The sequence below is a fragment of the Zootoca vivipara genome, chromosome 3 (genome assembly GCF_963506605.1).
Source record: "Zootoca vivipara chromosome 3, rZooViv1.1, whole genome shotgun sequence".
NCBI lineage: Eukaryota > Metazoa > Chordata > Lepidosauria > Squamata > Lacertidae > Zootoca > Zootoca vivipara.
In genome coordinates, this window is record NC_083278.1 from 38,980,580 (window position 1) to 38,994,875 (window position 14,296).

Genomic DNA, 14,296 nt, shown 5'->3' on the forward strand with positions numbered 1-14,296 from the left:
TTTGTGAAACAATGTCAACCTTTCCCTTGTGGTGTGCTTCATTTTGTGTTGTATTGTTACAGTCATCATCATTGTTATCTTCGTACTCCAAATCAGAATCCACCTCATTGTCAAAATCATCCAAATTGCTATCGCTGTCATTGTCACTATCTTCCTCTTCCATTTCCATTTCAGTACCTTCATCATCTGAAAAATCATATTCAGCAATCACCATCTGGAATTTCTGCTTTAGTTCTTGCTGTTGAGTCTCATCTCGGCATAGTCCTATTTTTAGTTCCCACATGGCTGTCAAAACAATCCGCTGGAACTCAGGCGAATATCTTTTTGTTGACATAGTTCTGTCTTGTCAAGGTCACTACTTATCGTGTGGGGTGGAAAATGGTCACTGCTTATTTTCCCAGTCTCTTAGCAAAGTAGTTGCATTTTCCAATTCCAAATTCACAAAGATCCAAACCAACATTTCACAATCCGAACATTTCAAAAGCATATACACCTAACTTCTAAAAAGTCTAGATAAAATAAAGCTCATTTATAAATCCTCGTCAGCTCGCTGGGTTGTCTGGGCTGCCGGCCCCCGGGGAAACGAAAGGCTTTCCTCATTCTTTTTCATCTTTCTGCAGGGAATCGTCCTTCTCCCCTTTTACCCTGCATCCAGGGGAGAGCTTTTTTGTGTCTTTGAGGATACCTTTTAACCAAAATCTTCAGCTCCCGGCTTCGGGTATTTATTTTACTGTTCCTTAAACTGCCGGTGGGAGGGGGTGGCTTCCGTTTTGTCTCCCTCTCTCCCAAATCCAAATTAATATCCAATCCAATTTTAAAAGCTTACTTACAATCTTGATTTCTAATTCTTTCTTTTGGAAAAATCCAGCGCTCTCCGCCTCCGGCTCGGAGCTTCTCTCCGCTAGAGCGACGATGGTGCTCAAAATGGCCCCCGCGACTTCGACCCTTCTCACTCCGGCGCTCTTACTAGGGCAGCCGGATAGTTGGGGAGTCCGGATCTGGGCTCCGCTGAGCAGTTTTGCCCCCGGGACGCTCGACCCGAGGTTCTATCGGGTGCAGCGTTGCTCTCGCTGCCCTCCCTCCTCTAGCAAAGACGGGCTGTCTCGGAGCGAGACAAAGACCCCGCCGATCGGCGCTGGCGCTGGACCGGAAGCTCCAAAAAGGAAAAGTTTCAGACAATTACACAAATTAAGATTGCTCAGAGGCTAAAAAATAACAAATCTTATCTTGCTAATTGACTGAAACACTTATGCATAAATCTTAGCAGGCTGAGCAACAAAGCAAAATACTGTACTTTTCTGTGTATAAGACAAGGTTGTTGTTGTTTTTTTACTAAAAAAATAATGTTAAAGGGGGGCGTCTTATACACGGGGGCAATCTCCCCCCATTTTCTTAATTTGGAGTCCCCCCAAATAGGGGACGTGTTATACACGGAAAAATACGGTATCTTCTAAGGTCCAAACAGTCACTGACAGTCCAAGCTGAGAGCTTCTTATGCTTGCTGCAGCCCAGGTTTTAAGGGAACACTGACTATGCACGTTCACCCCTTCCGCCCAACGAAATAAGCACGTGTCTTTAATGACCATTTGACACCGGCCTTGACGTCTTAATGTGTTTAGGCATCTGTGTTTAGGCTTCTTATTCCAGGGATTCCCCATGCAACCCACAAGCTAATCTTAAAGGGACTATATCACCACATCACCTAAACCAGATTAATTCATTTAAGTGATCCCAGGTGCAATTGATTAACTAGTTCTGTACAACCTTCCCACACTTTGGACTCCCAATTCCCATCACCCAAGCCACGTGGATGATAATCAGGGATAACGTGTTGTGGTGCAACAAAATCCAAAGGGTACCAAGTTGAGGAAACTTCATTGTCTTAACATTGTTATCTTCACTACATGATTCTTCATTGGCCGAGATAATTATGAGGGAAAGAAAAGCACTAAGGAAAGGGAAATGGTGTAACTTGATTAAAGCAACAATCCCCTCAGATAATGATCTGAAGGGACATGCTGTAGTTCAACTTCTAAAGCCAATCAACTCTGAACCAAAAAACGTCCTCAGTGCAGGATTGGCTAGCAACTATATGTCAGCTTTTACGAGCTCTTTGGGGGAAGAACAGGGTATAAGGGACTGATACAAGTTTAAGAAGTGAGGCAGCTTTGCTCTTAATACAGTTCCATGAGCAGCCTTGAGTCTAAAGCAAATACACATTGATGGCGTGTGTTTACAACCTATCTGTGGGCATCAGTGAAAGGAACACAAGAGCAAACTCAGAATAATCCGCATGTGAACATGAGTCACTTGGCCCAACCTGCCCATGATTCTAAGCACACTATTTGGATGTTAAGTCCAACCAACTTCAAATGGAGTTTACTTCTGAGAGCAGGTGCTAAAGATTGTGCTCCAAGACTATTACGGATAAAGATAACCCACAGATGTCCCCAAGCTACGCAAAAGCAGCTTCAACAGCCAAGTAAACACTTCTATGAGGCAGAAGCTAAGGACTGAGAGCAAATGTAAATTACCCAGAAGTACTGGGCTGAGATCCAAAGAGCCTGCTGCATGATAGAAAATAAATGGTTGTGGTGGGACCAAACTTTACCTCATACTGCCTTTTTGTTTTGATTTCTGCATAGCTTGGAGCAATATTCTAGTGTTGCTCAGATGTCCTCAGTTGGATATGGATAGGGAGTACAACAGATAGCTAACCTATTATACTGCAACTGAGCTCTACCAAAATACAGCCAACAAAGAAAGAGGAACGAGAATATAGCTTTATATGCTACCATGCTCAAGTGTACTCTGTATGACTGAAAATAAAATTTTAAATTGTTTTAAAGCTAAACTTTCCTTAAAATGAATAGAGCAATCAGGGTTTCAATTTGGGTTTCTTGGTTTTAACAGTAAAAAACTTAAAGGTCACACAAAAAAAAAAAACCCAATCAAGAACAAACTGATGATTCAGTTCACCAGCTTCTATACCGGAGGACTTAAGATACTATTTTAGAAGGGAGTGGAGCCCAAAGCAAGTGATTAAATGTATCTCTACGGTAGTAAAGGCACTCAAAAAAACAAAGAAGTGGTTTGTCTCAGGTTTTTTGTATCACTGTTTTTGCCTTCAGCCCTGTCCAAACAAGCTGGAAAAAATATTGATGATGTTTGTATTCTGTCTTTCCCCCAAATAGCTAGTGAACATGGAGTTTATTTTAGCCTTGTAATGTAAGATAACCTGAGAGAGTGTGAATGTCCAAGACCACTCGCTGAGCTTCAATGACTAAGTCAGGATTTGAATATGAGTTTCCCAGGATTTGAATATGAGTTTCCCATATTGAACCTCATCACTCTAGTCTAACCCCATGCTAGTTACACCACAGTAGCCTCCTGCCTTGTGTCCTCATTCAGTCTCTCAGAGGAGACAAAATTGCCCCTGCTATTATGTGGTCTGTGCATCAAGAGACTTGCCCATCTGTTTAAAATTATGAGGAAAGCAAGCCATTAAGCACCACATACAGTGGTACCGCAGGTTACAGATGCTTCGGGTTGCACACTGCGCCGAACCCGGAAGTACCAGAATGGGTTACTTCTGGGTTTCGGCACTCGCGCATGCACAAAAACGCTAAATCGTGCTTTGCACATGCGCAGAAGCGCCGAATCACGACCCGCGAGTGCGCAGACGCGGCGCTCCGGGTTGAGAACACTGTGGGTTGCGAACGTGCCTCCCGCATGGATCACGTTCGCAACCCGAGGTTCCACTGTATTCTACACAAGCTTCTTTCAAAATGTCCCTTCAAGTTTTAAAAGAGCGAACAAATGAGCTAGAAAGTACTTCATCCAGGGAATGGAGTGCAGGTGGTGTGTTTATAAAAGAAAATCCTGTCAAGTAACAGTCCTACAAATTTAAAGCACCTGCTGCTTCAAAAGCTACAAAAGCATTAGCATGTAAATTGGTTCTTTACCACAAAAAAGCATTAGCTCTGCTTCAACCCCTATTGACCTACTGAAGTACAAGTCTGTTTTTGCTGCCTTGTCCTCTTCCTCTGGCTCTGCTACAGGATACCAGAGCTTTGCTTTCTAAACTGGCTCCCCCCCCCCACTTCTCCCTTACTGCTGTACGCAGGTTCTCCCCCCCCCATCTCCCTCTGACCAGCATGGGCTGGCTAACCAATAGCTAACTACTGTTGACCAGCACCTGTTCATATATACACTTCTTCTGGCCCCTCTAGTCCAGCCCCGGCCAATCACACTGTCTAACTAAACATTCTAAACCTGCAACCATCAATCAGAATACAGAATCATAGAACTGTAGAGTTGGAAGGGATTACAAGGGTCGTCTAGTCAACTCCAGCAATGCAGGAAGCTTCTGCCCAATGTAGGGCTCAAACCCATGACCCTGAGATTAAGAGTCTCATGCTCTACCAGCTGAGCCATGAACTGTGATTCGAATACTTTCTATCCTTCATTTTCACACAGAGTTCTATCTCCAACCCCTCTTCAGCTGTCAGTTAAGGTCCCTAAATGACAGTTAAACCAACTTTCACCTGACCAGGCAGAAGACTTTCCTCACCAAGACACATTACAAATGGACATTGTACATTACACACTACCCTTTAAAAAACTGTTTAATCAAACAGGAGTTCTTTACACTTACACATAAATATCAGTACGTATGTGCATTAAGTCATTTCCACCTTTATTCTCCCTGGCTACTTTTAAGTCTAAGAACTCCACTTCCATTTATGGGAATTATTCATGGAAAATGAAGTTTTCCCACCTGTACAAAATTCATTGCTGAAGAAAATACCTTTGGAATCATTTAAACATGTGGAGTTAATAAAAGGTGAATGACTATAACTTCAAAGAGAAACTACAGTATGTTGTTGTTGTTTTTTTTACATTGAGAATATATGGAAGGAATCGCCCTTACCAGAAAAAAATTCATGTACGAGCTTTAGAGGACATGGTTGTGTGAATAATGGTGGAGGGGGGTGAAGCTAGCCTTCACATGTCCTTTTAATGCTTTGGGGGCGGGCAGTATGTGAACACCACTAAGCTAAGTTCGCTGTTTTATAACCTCATATTGCTTATATATTCCAAAATAAAAGCCAGGATCAGGAAGCCAATAGATGAAAAAGTAAGTCCCACTAAAGAAGTCCATATTCCTTAACAGGGCAAGGACTAAAACAATTAAATTCTGCTCTATCATCTGTTAAAGGCACCAGCAAAATATAGACAGATATTCTCATACCGCAATTATACCCATACTGTATTATATAAAATAGTACAATACCTTGTTTTGCAGTCAAACATTATGATGACTTTGCTTCAACCCATTTCAAATAGGTGAAATAAAACCTTTCTGTATTAGAATTCACTGGCTTAAATAAAAAAAACCTGGCGATTTGAACAATGGCAATAAAATAATAACCTGCTACGGTGTTTTAATAGAAGCCACATACACAGCAGGTACTTACTCCTTATTTCTGCTTTTCACACAGGGATGGTAAAGGACTTTGATAGCCTTCTGAATCTTTAACGGCCTCAAATCAGACGACATATCATGTTCAAACACTGTAAAAATATTACTGCAGGCCAGTGTCCCTGAAGATTCCACCAGCAGCGTGTCAGAATTTAGTAGCCACATCTGTGAATGAAGAGACAAACCTACAAGTTGTGGGTTGTGTTTTTTTTTAAGAAAGGGGTGGGGTGGGGGGTCCAGTCCATTTAAGAACATAAGAGCAGCCCAGCTGGGTCAAATGAAAAGCCCAGCTAGGTCAGGTCCTGTTCTCATGGTGGCCAGCCCACAAGTAGAGCGTGAGCACAACAGCATTCTTCCCACTCATGCTGCCTGTCAACTGGGATTCAGTGGCATCATGACCAGCAGCCATTCATAGTCTTGTTGTCCTCCACAAATTTGTCTAATCCCATTTTAAAGCCGTCCAAGATAATGGCCATTGCTACATCAAGTGACAGCAACTTCCATAGTTTCAAGAACACACTGTGTGAAGAACTGCCTCTTTATGTCTGTTCTGAATCTTCTAACGTTCAGCTTCACTGGATAACCCCTGGTTCTAAGTACTATGAGGGAGCAAAACTTCTCTTTAACCACTTTCTTCACACCATGTATAATCTTACACAGTTTTCTCGTGCCTGTCCCCACCCTGCCCCCACCTACTCACCTTTCTTAATTAAGAAGTCCCAAACACTGTAAGCTTTCCTCATAGGAAAGTTGCACCAGGACTCCTTGAACATTTGGGCTGCCCTCTTGCTATGTTCATTTCACTGACCGGTTAACTATTTTGCATACACAGACAGAAGCACACTTATAAACATGGAGTTAAAGGGCAATGAAACTTCAAATTCAGGATTTACTTCAAGTACATGTATTTATAGTTTATTATTTGTTTATAATAAACAAATTTTATTTGTTTATTATAAAATAATACCCAGGTGGCGCTGTGTATTATAAAATAATACCCAGGTGGCGCTGTGGGTTAAACCACAGACTCTAGGGCTTGCTGATCAGAAGGTCGGCGGTTCGAATCCCTGCAACGGGGTGAGCTCCCATTGCTCGGTCCCAGCTCCTGCCCACCTAGCAGTTCGAAAGCACATCAAAGTGCAAGTAGATAAATAGGGACCGCTCCGGCGGGAAGGTAAACGGCGTTTCCGCGTGCTGCTCTGGTTCGCCAGAAGCAGCTTTGTCATGCTGGCCACATGACCCGGAAGCTGTCTGCGGACAAATGCTGGCTCCCTCGGCCTATAGAGCAAGATGAACGCCGCAACCCCAGAGTCAGACACGACTGGACCTGATGGTCAGGGGCCCCTTTACCTTTACCTATTTGTTTATAGACAGTTTCTTATCACCAAAGTAGTTGGGCCTATATGGCTGCAGCCCTAGATCCCATATCTATGGAACTGCCCATGCAAATCTTGTTCATTTACCACAGAAGACAAATTCTGGAAGTGCTGTAACAATGGACATTCCAGAGCAAATGGTGATGAAGTCCTGACTTCCCTTACACAATGCAATTGTGCCAATAATTTCAATTGCATTTTGGAATTTCTGTAGGAACACAACTACAATTCAAACCTACATATCTACTCACCCCTTAAAGCGGAACAGTGGCATTGAATGCAGTCTGCCCAGAAGTAAATCCCATTCAATTCAATGGGACTTACTCTCAGGTAAGCGGGCATAGGGTTGCAGCCTTTGAGTGCAATCCTATGGAGAGTTAACTGGGATTAACTGTCCCTCAGATTTACTTCTGAGTAGATTGTGCATAAGAATGCACTGTTAACTGTTAGAAGAATTCACAAAGTTTGCTTAGCAAGGGGGAGCAAGCTAAACAGTAAGGAAAGATTTGGAGCCAAGTCGTAGGATATCACAATAAGAAAAAGTTAACAGGTCTGCAACTTACCAAGATGTAGATTTTCCCATCAGTTCCTTGTATGCTGAACCTAAATGTGCTTCTAGCCAAAGAAAGCTCTTCAAGGCACTGGGCAACAACACTTTGTATAAAGGGAGACCTGTTTTTTGAAAAGCAAAGAAAGCTTCATATGACTGCCATTGCATGAAAAGCAAATGAGTACATAAAAAGAGAGAAAAAAACAGGGCAAGGCTTGTTGAAAAGTGAGACACTTGCATTTTCCAGTGCCATTTTTACCTGTGGAAGAGGTACCTTTCAGCCCCAATCACACAAAAATATTTAGTAGTGCTTTTGACAGCAGAAACAGCAAGAGTAGTAAAAAAAGGACAGGGAAGTACCATCAAAGCATGAAGAATGCAAAAGACAAGAATAAAGCAGTGTCCTGTTCAAGATGCCTTGTTGAGGTAAAACTGACCCACTGACTATTCTGCAGTACAGAAACAAAAGCAGTTTGGAGTTCTTTACATGTAGTAATCAACCCAATTTCTTCACCTCCTTTCTTAGCAATGATTCCCTCCTCCCTAAAGGTAAAGGTACCCCTGACCGTTAGGTCCAGTCGCGGACGTCTCTGGGATTGCACACTCATCTTGCTCTATAGGCCGAGGGAGCCAGCGTTTGTCCGCAGTTTCTAGGTCATGTGACCTAGAAGCCGCTTCTGGCGAACCAGAGCAGTGCACGGAAACGCCGTTTACCTTCCTGCCGGAGCGATACCTATTTATCTACTTGCACTTTGATGTGTTTTCGAACTGTTAGATTGGCAGGAGCAATGACAGAACAATGGGAGCTCGCCCCATTGCGGGGATTCGAACTGCCGACCTTCTGATCAGCAAGCCCTAGGCTCTGTGGTTTAGACCACAGTGCCACCCACATTCCCCCTCCCTACTATACAATTAACTGTCACACCTAATCTAATACAGTACTGCATCCCAGAAAGTTCAAGGCAAAGGGATTGCACTTAATGAAAATAATCCCCAGCATCTTATAATATGAGCCTGCTGTATGGACATGCCAGACCCCAACCCTGTCCAAAACAGCTTATGGCCCTTTTCAGGACTAACATATAAACACAGATCTATATTGTCTCTTCAGCATATCCTTATTGTTTCCTATCTCTAAATTTCTGGCTCCTGGCATAGGGCATACACAACACGTGCTGAAAAATCTTCCACCTCGATAAAGAGAGAAACCAATCCATATAATCGTCATCACAATGCAACGTAGTTGCAGCACTTTATGGTAGTTGCAGCACAGGTACAGTTGCTGGAATTTGTTCAAAAATGTTTTATTTAAAAGCCATTCCTCCAATTAAAAAAAGGAAGAAAGCTCTAATTGAAACTGAGAGCTGTGCAGGTTAGAAAGATGGTCAAGTATCAGCTTGTAATTGGCAATTACAGCTACTTTTAAGTTTGCATTATTTGCCACTTATTAACCCTAAAACTTGCTACAACAGCAAACCAATGCTCAGGCTGTGGATTATTAATACTGTTGTAAGCACATCATAAACTGGGGTGTTACAAGGGCATAGCAAGGATGATAATAATGGTTTTCAAGGGCAGGGTAACCAGTAGGAATACTGGGGAAAGCAGTCAGGGGAAAAAATGCAAGTATTAACAGTTTCGGTAACATTGTGAATTTGGCTTTGCACTATGCCTTATAATGATAGTGTAGAACAGGTGTGGGGAAACCCATTTGGCCCTCCAGATGTTGCTGAACTCCAACTCCAACTATCCTTGGCCATTAGCCATGCTTGCTGGAAGGCCAAACGTCTGGTGCATAGCTGCCAAGTTATCCCTTTTTTACAGGGATTTTCCCTTATGCTGAATAGGCTTCCTCGCGAGAAAAGGGAAAACTTGGCAGCTATGGTCTGGTGTAGCAGGATGATAAGCCAAGAGAATACAGAAGAACAGTGTTTCCCAACCAGTGTGCCTCCAGGTGTTTTGGGACTACAACTCCCATCATTCCTGACTACTGGTCTTGCTAGCTAGGGATGATGGGAGTTGTAGTCCCAAAACATCTGGAGGCACACTGGTTGGGAAACACTGCAGCAGAAGAAGGAGAAGAAGAAGAAGAGTAGTAGTTTGGATTTGATACCCCGCTTTATCATTACCCTAAGGAGTCTCAAAGTGGCTAACATTCTCCTTTCCCTTCCTCCCCCACAACAAACACTCTGTGAGGTGAATGGGGCTGAGAGACTTCAAAGAAGTGTGACTAGCCCAAGGTCACCCAGCAGCTGCATGTGGAGGAGTGGAGACGCGAACCCGGTTCACCAGATTATGAGACTACCGCTCTTAACCACTACACCACACTGGCTCTCAGTAGATTAGTGTGTGACCTGATAGATAGATAGATAGATAGATAGATAGATCGATCATCATCTATAAGGAAGATCCATGGAGAGGAGACATATGTGCAAAAATAGTGCATTCAACAGCTGAAGTCCAATCTAAGAGCTTGAGTAGCACACAAACAACCCAAGTCATAATGTGTCTAATACCACATATCACATCTGTCGGGGCAAACAGAGGGGAGGATAAAAAATATTATCTTCTCCTTTGCCCCCTGAATAGATAATCCATACATGATTTGATTTAGTTCAGGCTTCTGGAATGGACTTTCAGTTCAAGGAAGAAGAATGCACATTTCCTTCTACTGGGAAGAAATATAAGCACCTTTAAAAAAGTTTGTGATGTTTGATAGCTACAGAGTACCATAGGAATTGGCATCCCTTAATCAGCCAGATGACTTTTGACTTCAAGAATTCCATTTACTAATGCCACAGTCTAATTAACGCTTCTTAGCAAGAGAAAGAACAGAAAAAGCAAGGAATGCACTTAATTAACATGGTTTCAAATACTGTTAAATGTATGTTATATTTTATGAAATGTACTGTATAGGAAAAAATGAAACAAAGGCAGAACTGTTGAAAGGTTTAAAAATGCAGAATTCTTTCACACCTTGGTACCATGTCAAAACCTTCTTCAGATGGCTGAACAAACAGTTCAGTGAAATAGTATTTTGTGGCACCTAGAAGTAAAAATAATATAAGTATCTGTACTATATTTACCAAATGCAGAATTAATCTCAGAGCTGAAGCCTTACTGAGTCATGTGCGTGGGGCAAATAACTAGTACATAAACCACACATATACTACAAGGAGAGGGGGTGTATTCAAATGGGAAGGAGGCTTCAGATGTAAACTGCCCTCTTGCTCAAAAAATTGCAACCATTTTGAGTCTGTCCGTAGATCTGGATCAAGCTTTGCCCGCTAAAATTTCGCGTGTCAGGCTTCTGGAGTAGGGCTGACTAAAAACAACACATGACAAGCCTTACAGATAAACCACGGTTACCCCTGAGCATTTCAAGTTAATTAAAATATCCGCATCCAGACTCTCTAATTTTTCAAGAACACTTTCAACAACAAAAAACAAAGAACAGAAGAAATCAAAACACTTATCAAAGCATATTTAAAAATTGTAGCATTATATATTTGAAAAGGTCTTAAGTTTCATATATCCTCCCAAGCCAACGGATTATTTTTATAGAAGTCCTGAACCACCACATGCTCCATGTGATTCTCAACCATTACAGGGTCTATAGATCTGTAGTGTTTCACCTTTGCTTGCTTTTCTATTTTTATTTTATTTTAAATGTTTAATTTACTAAGCCACTAATGAACAAATAGGTTACCAAAAAAATACATTAAACTGGAGTTCATTTTGAAATAATTAATTTCATTTCCACCTAGGACATTAAAGGGGACTATTGGATCCCAAAAGCAGATTGATACTGTTAAAAAAAAACCCTCTCCAAAACACTGGCATGCAAACCTCCATAAATAACAGTGTTATCTAACTGAACTTATCTGCACATGCAACTGGGCTTCTCCCCTTCGCTCATCCTCCTGAAACCTCTGCATACCCCACGCCCCCCAAAAAATAACTGCTCCAGAGAGTTGGAGGACCCTGCAGAGCAGATTTAGGCAGGGCAGCGAGAAGAGAAAACTAGTAGCGCCATGCCCACAGCACAAGATTTCTATTGCACAAATGGGTGACCGTCACGGGATGTCACACAGTGTTTTTATAACTGATGCAGCACACAAAAACATCCTCAAGCTGCAAGTGATTGAAACAGCCCAGGGATTCTTTGTTCACATACTCCATACCTGAGGAGTGTACCTCTCCCAACAATGTCTTGCAGCGTCTGCAAATTACTCTTCTATTTGCCTTTGAATTCTGTAGGGCAAAGAAGCAACATTTACAGAGAGAGACTGACACACATACACTTGAATTTTTAAAATGGTATGCCACAATCAAAGCAAATAGTTAAGTTTATTAACGTCATACATTTATTGTTCTAGCCAAAGGACATGACAAACATATGGCAATAGTATTAATAAAATAATACAGAACATACACACAAAATATAAGCTAACATCCATGATGTAAGAGAGAGAAGTTACCAGACACACTAACAAACCCAAATCCAGCTTGATTTCACCTCTGAATCACCACAACAATTTATAGAGATTTTATTGAACTCCTTTATCCCGATTTATTTTGCAGCCAGTGAACAGAGGGTCATTCTGTGTTTTGCGAAGCTGTTATTGTTACTCAAAAGAAACGGAACTATTTCTACCAGGTGCACCTGCTTGCTTGTGTGAACAAAGGTTTCAGAAAGCTGCCTCTTGGGTCTCTATATAAGGGGCAGGCTAAGAGATAATGAGTGATGTCTTCCACCTGAGCTTGACCACAAATACAAAGTCTGTCTGGGTACAGGACCTTGTTGTAGTGCCCAAGTTAAGTCTATTGAAACAACTTCACTCAAACTTTTGATTGCACTTTGCATCCCAGAACAAACGGCTTCATTTTGATTTCAAACCTCAATTATTGTATTCACATTAAGGGAGACTATTGCCAATCCAGAAAGACTAATCACTCCAGTCAGCCTTTTAAAAATTAATGTACTTGGTCCCAGCTGTTACAAATTTGTGTCAAGACCACCCCAAGACCACAGGAATCAGCTGTTAAACACATTGCAAGCGTTGGATGATTTAAAAACAACAACCACCTTCATTTGCTGGAAATGTTTTATCAAATTGGTGAGGGGTGGCACATGGGGGTATAATTTCTCAGGGTGGGATTCACCCAATGCAGTCCATGTGAGGGACCCTTGCAGAAGGGCTTCCACTTGCATATTGGGACTTCCCTCCCTCTCCTTCCCCCACACAACCCCCCAAATGGGAACAGGAAGGTCAGGAGGGGGCGCACAGGGGCGGGAAGAGAAAAAGAGGGTTATTCAATATGGCACTGAAATTCTTGTGCAGATTTCAAAGAATTGTAGAGTTGGAAGGGCCCCCAAAGATCATTTAGTCCAATTCTATGCAATGAAGAAATATGCAGCTGTCCCATACAAGGGCTGAACTTGCAACCTTCACATTATCAGCACCATGTTCTAACCAATGTGTCAAAGGTTCTTGTGGCTACTCTTGAGTAACGACGCTCAACACCTCCTTGTCTTTAAGGTGTTTTTATTGTGCATATTATTTACAGTGCAAAGAGTCTGGAAAACATGTCTGCTTAGTCAGAGTCAGAACCTCGCAATGGCTTCTTTCTGTTTCGCGCCCAACATAACAGCTTGGGAACCCCAAAGCGCCTCCCTCTTGCCCTACGGGGTGCCGTGCGCCTCAATTCAAGCGTCGGGGGGGGGGCGTCCTCCTGACTGCTCTCCCGTGGCCAATCCCGTCATTTCCTCCCCAGCTGCTTCCTTCTCTACTCAGTGTTGAGGCTCTCTCATGCTGTCAGAGCCTCTCTCCCCCCTCTCTACTTCCTGATTCCTGTAATCTGATCCGCTACTGGAGTTGCTGCTCTGCGAGGAACTCGACCTGATGGGGGGGCTGTTCCCTATAAGCCCTCCCCCTTACACAATGGAAATGTTTGGAAGAGTGTGATGCTGAATTCCACCCTCACTGTTTAAGTCTGAAGACTTCTGCATGGGGTTTGCTATCATGACTTAAAAGAGTACTGATCTTGTAACTTAAAATGATCAGGAACATAGGAAGCTTTACGCATGAGAACAGGAGGAGAAGCAATATTTATATAGCACTTGCTTAAATATTCAAAGCACTTAAAGGCTGCAATACTAACCCTACTAAGGTTCAATTGCTACACACCCAATGTATGTTTTCCTCTTGCTTAGAAGGTAACAGAAGAGGAATGAGCTGAGAGTGTTTTCACCGGTTTGGAGAAAAGTGGCAATACTTTTTGCCACACAAATTAAATCAATGTATCTTGTGTTGACAACTTTCAGCTCCTGGCAATCTACTCTCTTAATATCTTTTTTGTGCTTCTGCTCCAAAAGGTCCTTGACATAGTCAGGAAGAAAATACTTCCCCCTAGAGATAGCTGCTAGAATGCTGTGTGACCTCAGGGTGTTTAAAAATTGTATTAAACGATGATTTGCAGAAGAGTTGCCATGTGCTGGGTCCAGACAAAAAGAGAGAGGAAGAGAGAGGAAGGGGGGGATAAAGAAGGATCAGCTGCTATTTTGGCTTTTTTAACACACAAGTGCATACTTCAACAGCTCATTATTCAAAAATGTATTACATGTCGAGTGTCAGAAGAATGAGTGAACTGCTCCACTGAAAAGCACTGCTTCAGGTGATGTGGAAGAGCGGTCCTATGGTGCTCTCTCTGTGTGTGATGGTTGCTTCAAACATCAAGTTACTTTTTGATATTACAATTACCAAAGCAATGTTCACCTGAAAGGGATGGAGGCAGAGATTTTTTAGATGTTGACATAATTAGCAGTAAGATTGGAAGGTGCTATAATCCCTTTCTGTGAAACCTTGGCCTACCAGGGTTTCC

At 42.3% G+C, this 14,296-nt stretch overlaps 1 protein-coding gene across 4 annotated transcripts in view; it reads right to left on the reverse strand.

Annotated features, from left to right (window-relative positions):
- Positions 1–14,296, reverse strand: part of UBE3D (ubiquitin protein ligase E3D) — a 58,184-nt gene that overhangs the window by 35,038 nt on the left and 8,850 nt on the right. For all 4 annotated transcript variants that reach the window (XM_060272566.1, XM_060272567.1, XM_060272565.1 and 1 more), the window contains 4 exons: positions 11,596–11,665; positions 10,388–10,457; positions 7,425–7,533; positions 5,481–5,650 (listed from right to left, as the gene is read on the reverse strand). In XM_060272566.1, the coding sequence (XP_060128549.1) occupies positions 5,481–5,650; positions 7,425–7,533; positions 10,388–10,457; positions 11,596–11,665 (419 nt within the window). The remainder of the gene's footprint in view (positions 1–5,480; positions 5,651–7,424; positions 7,534–10,387; positions 10,458–11,595; positions 11,666–14,296) is intronic.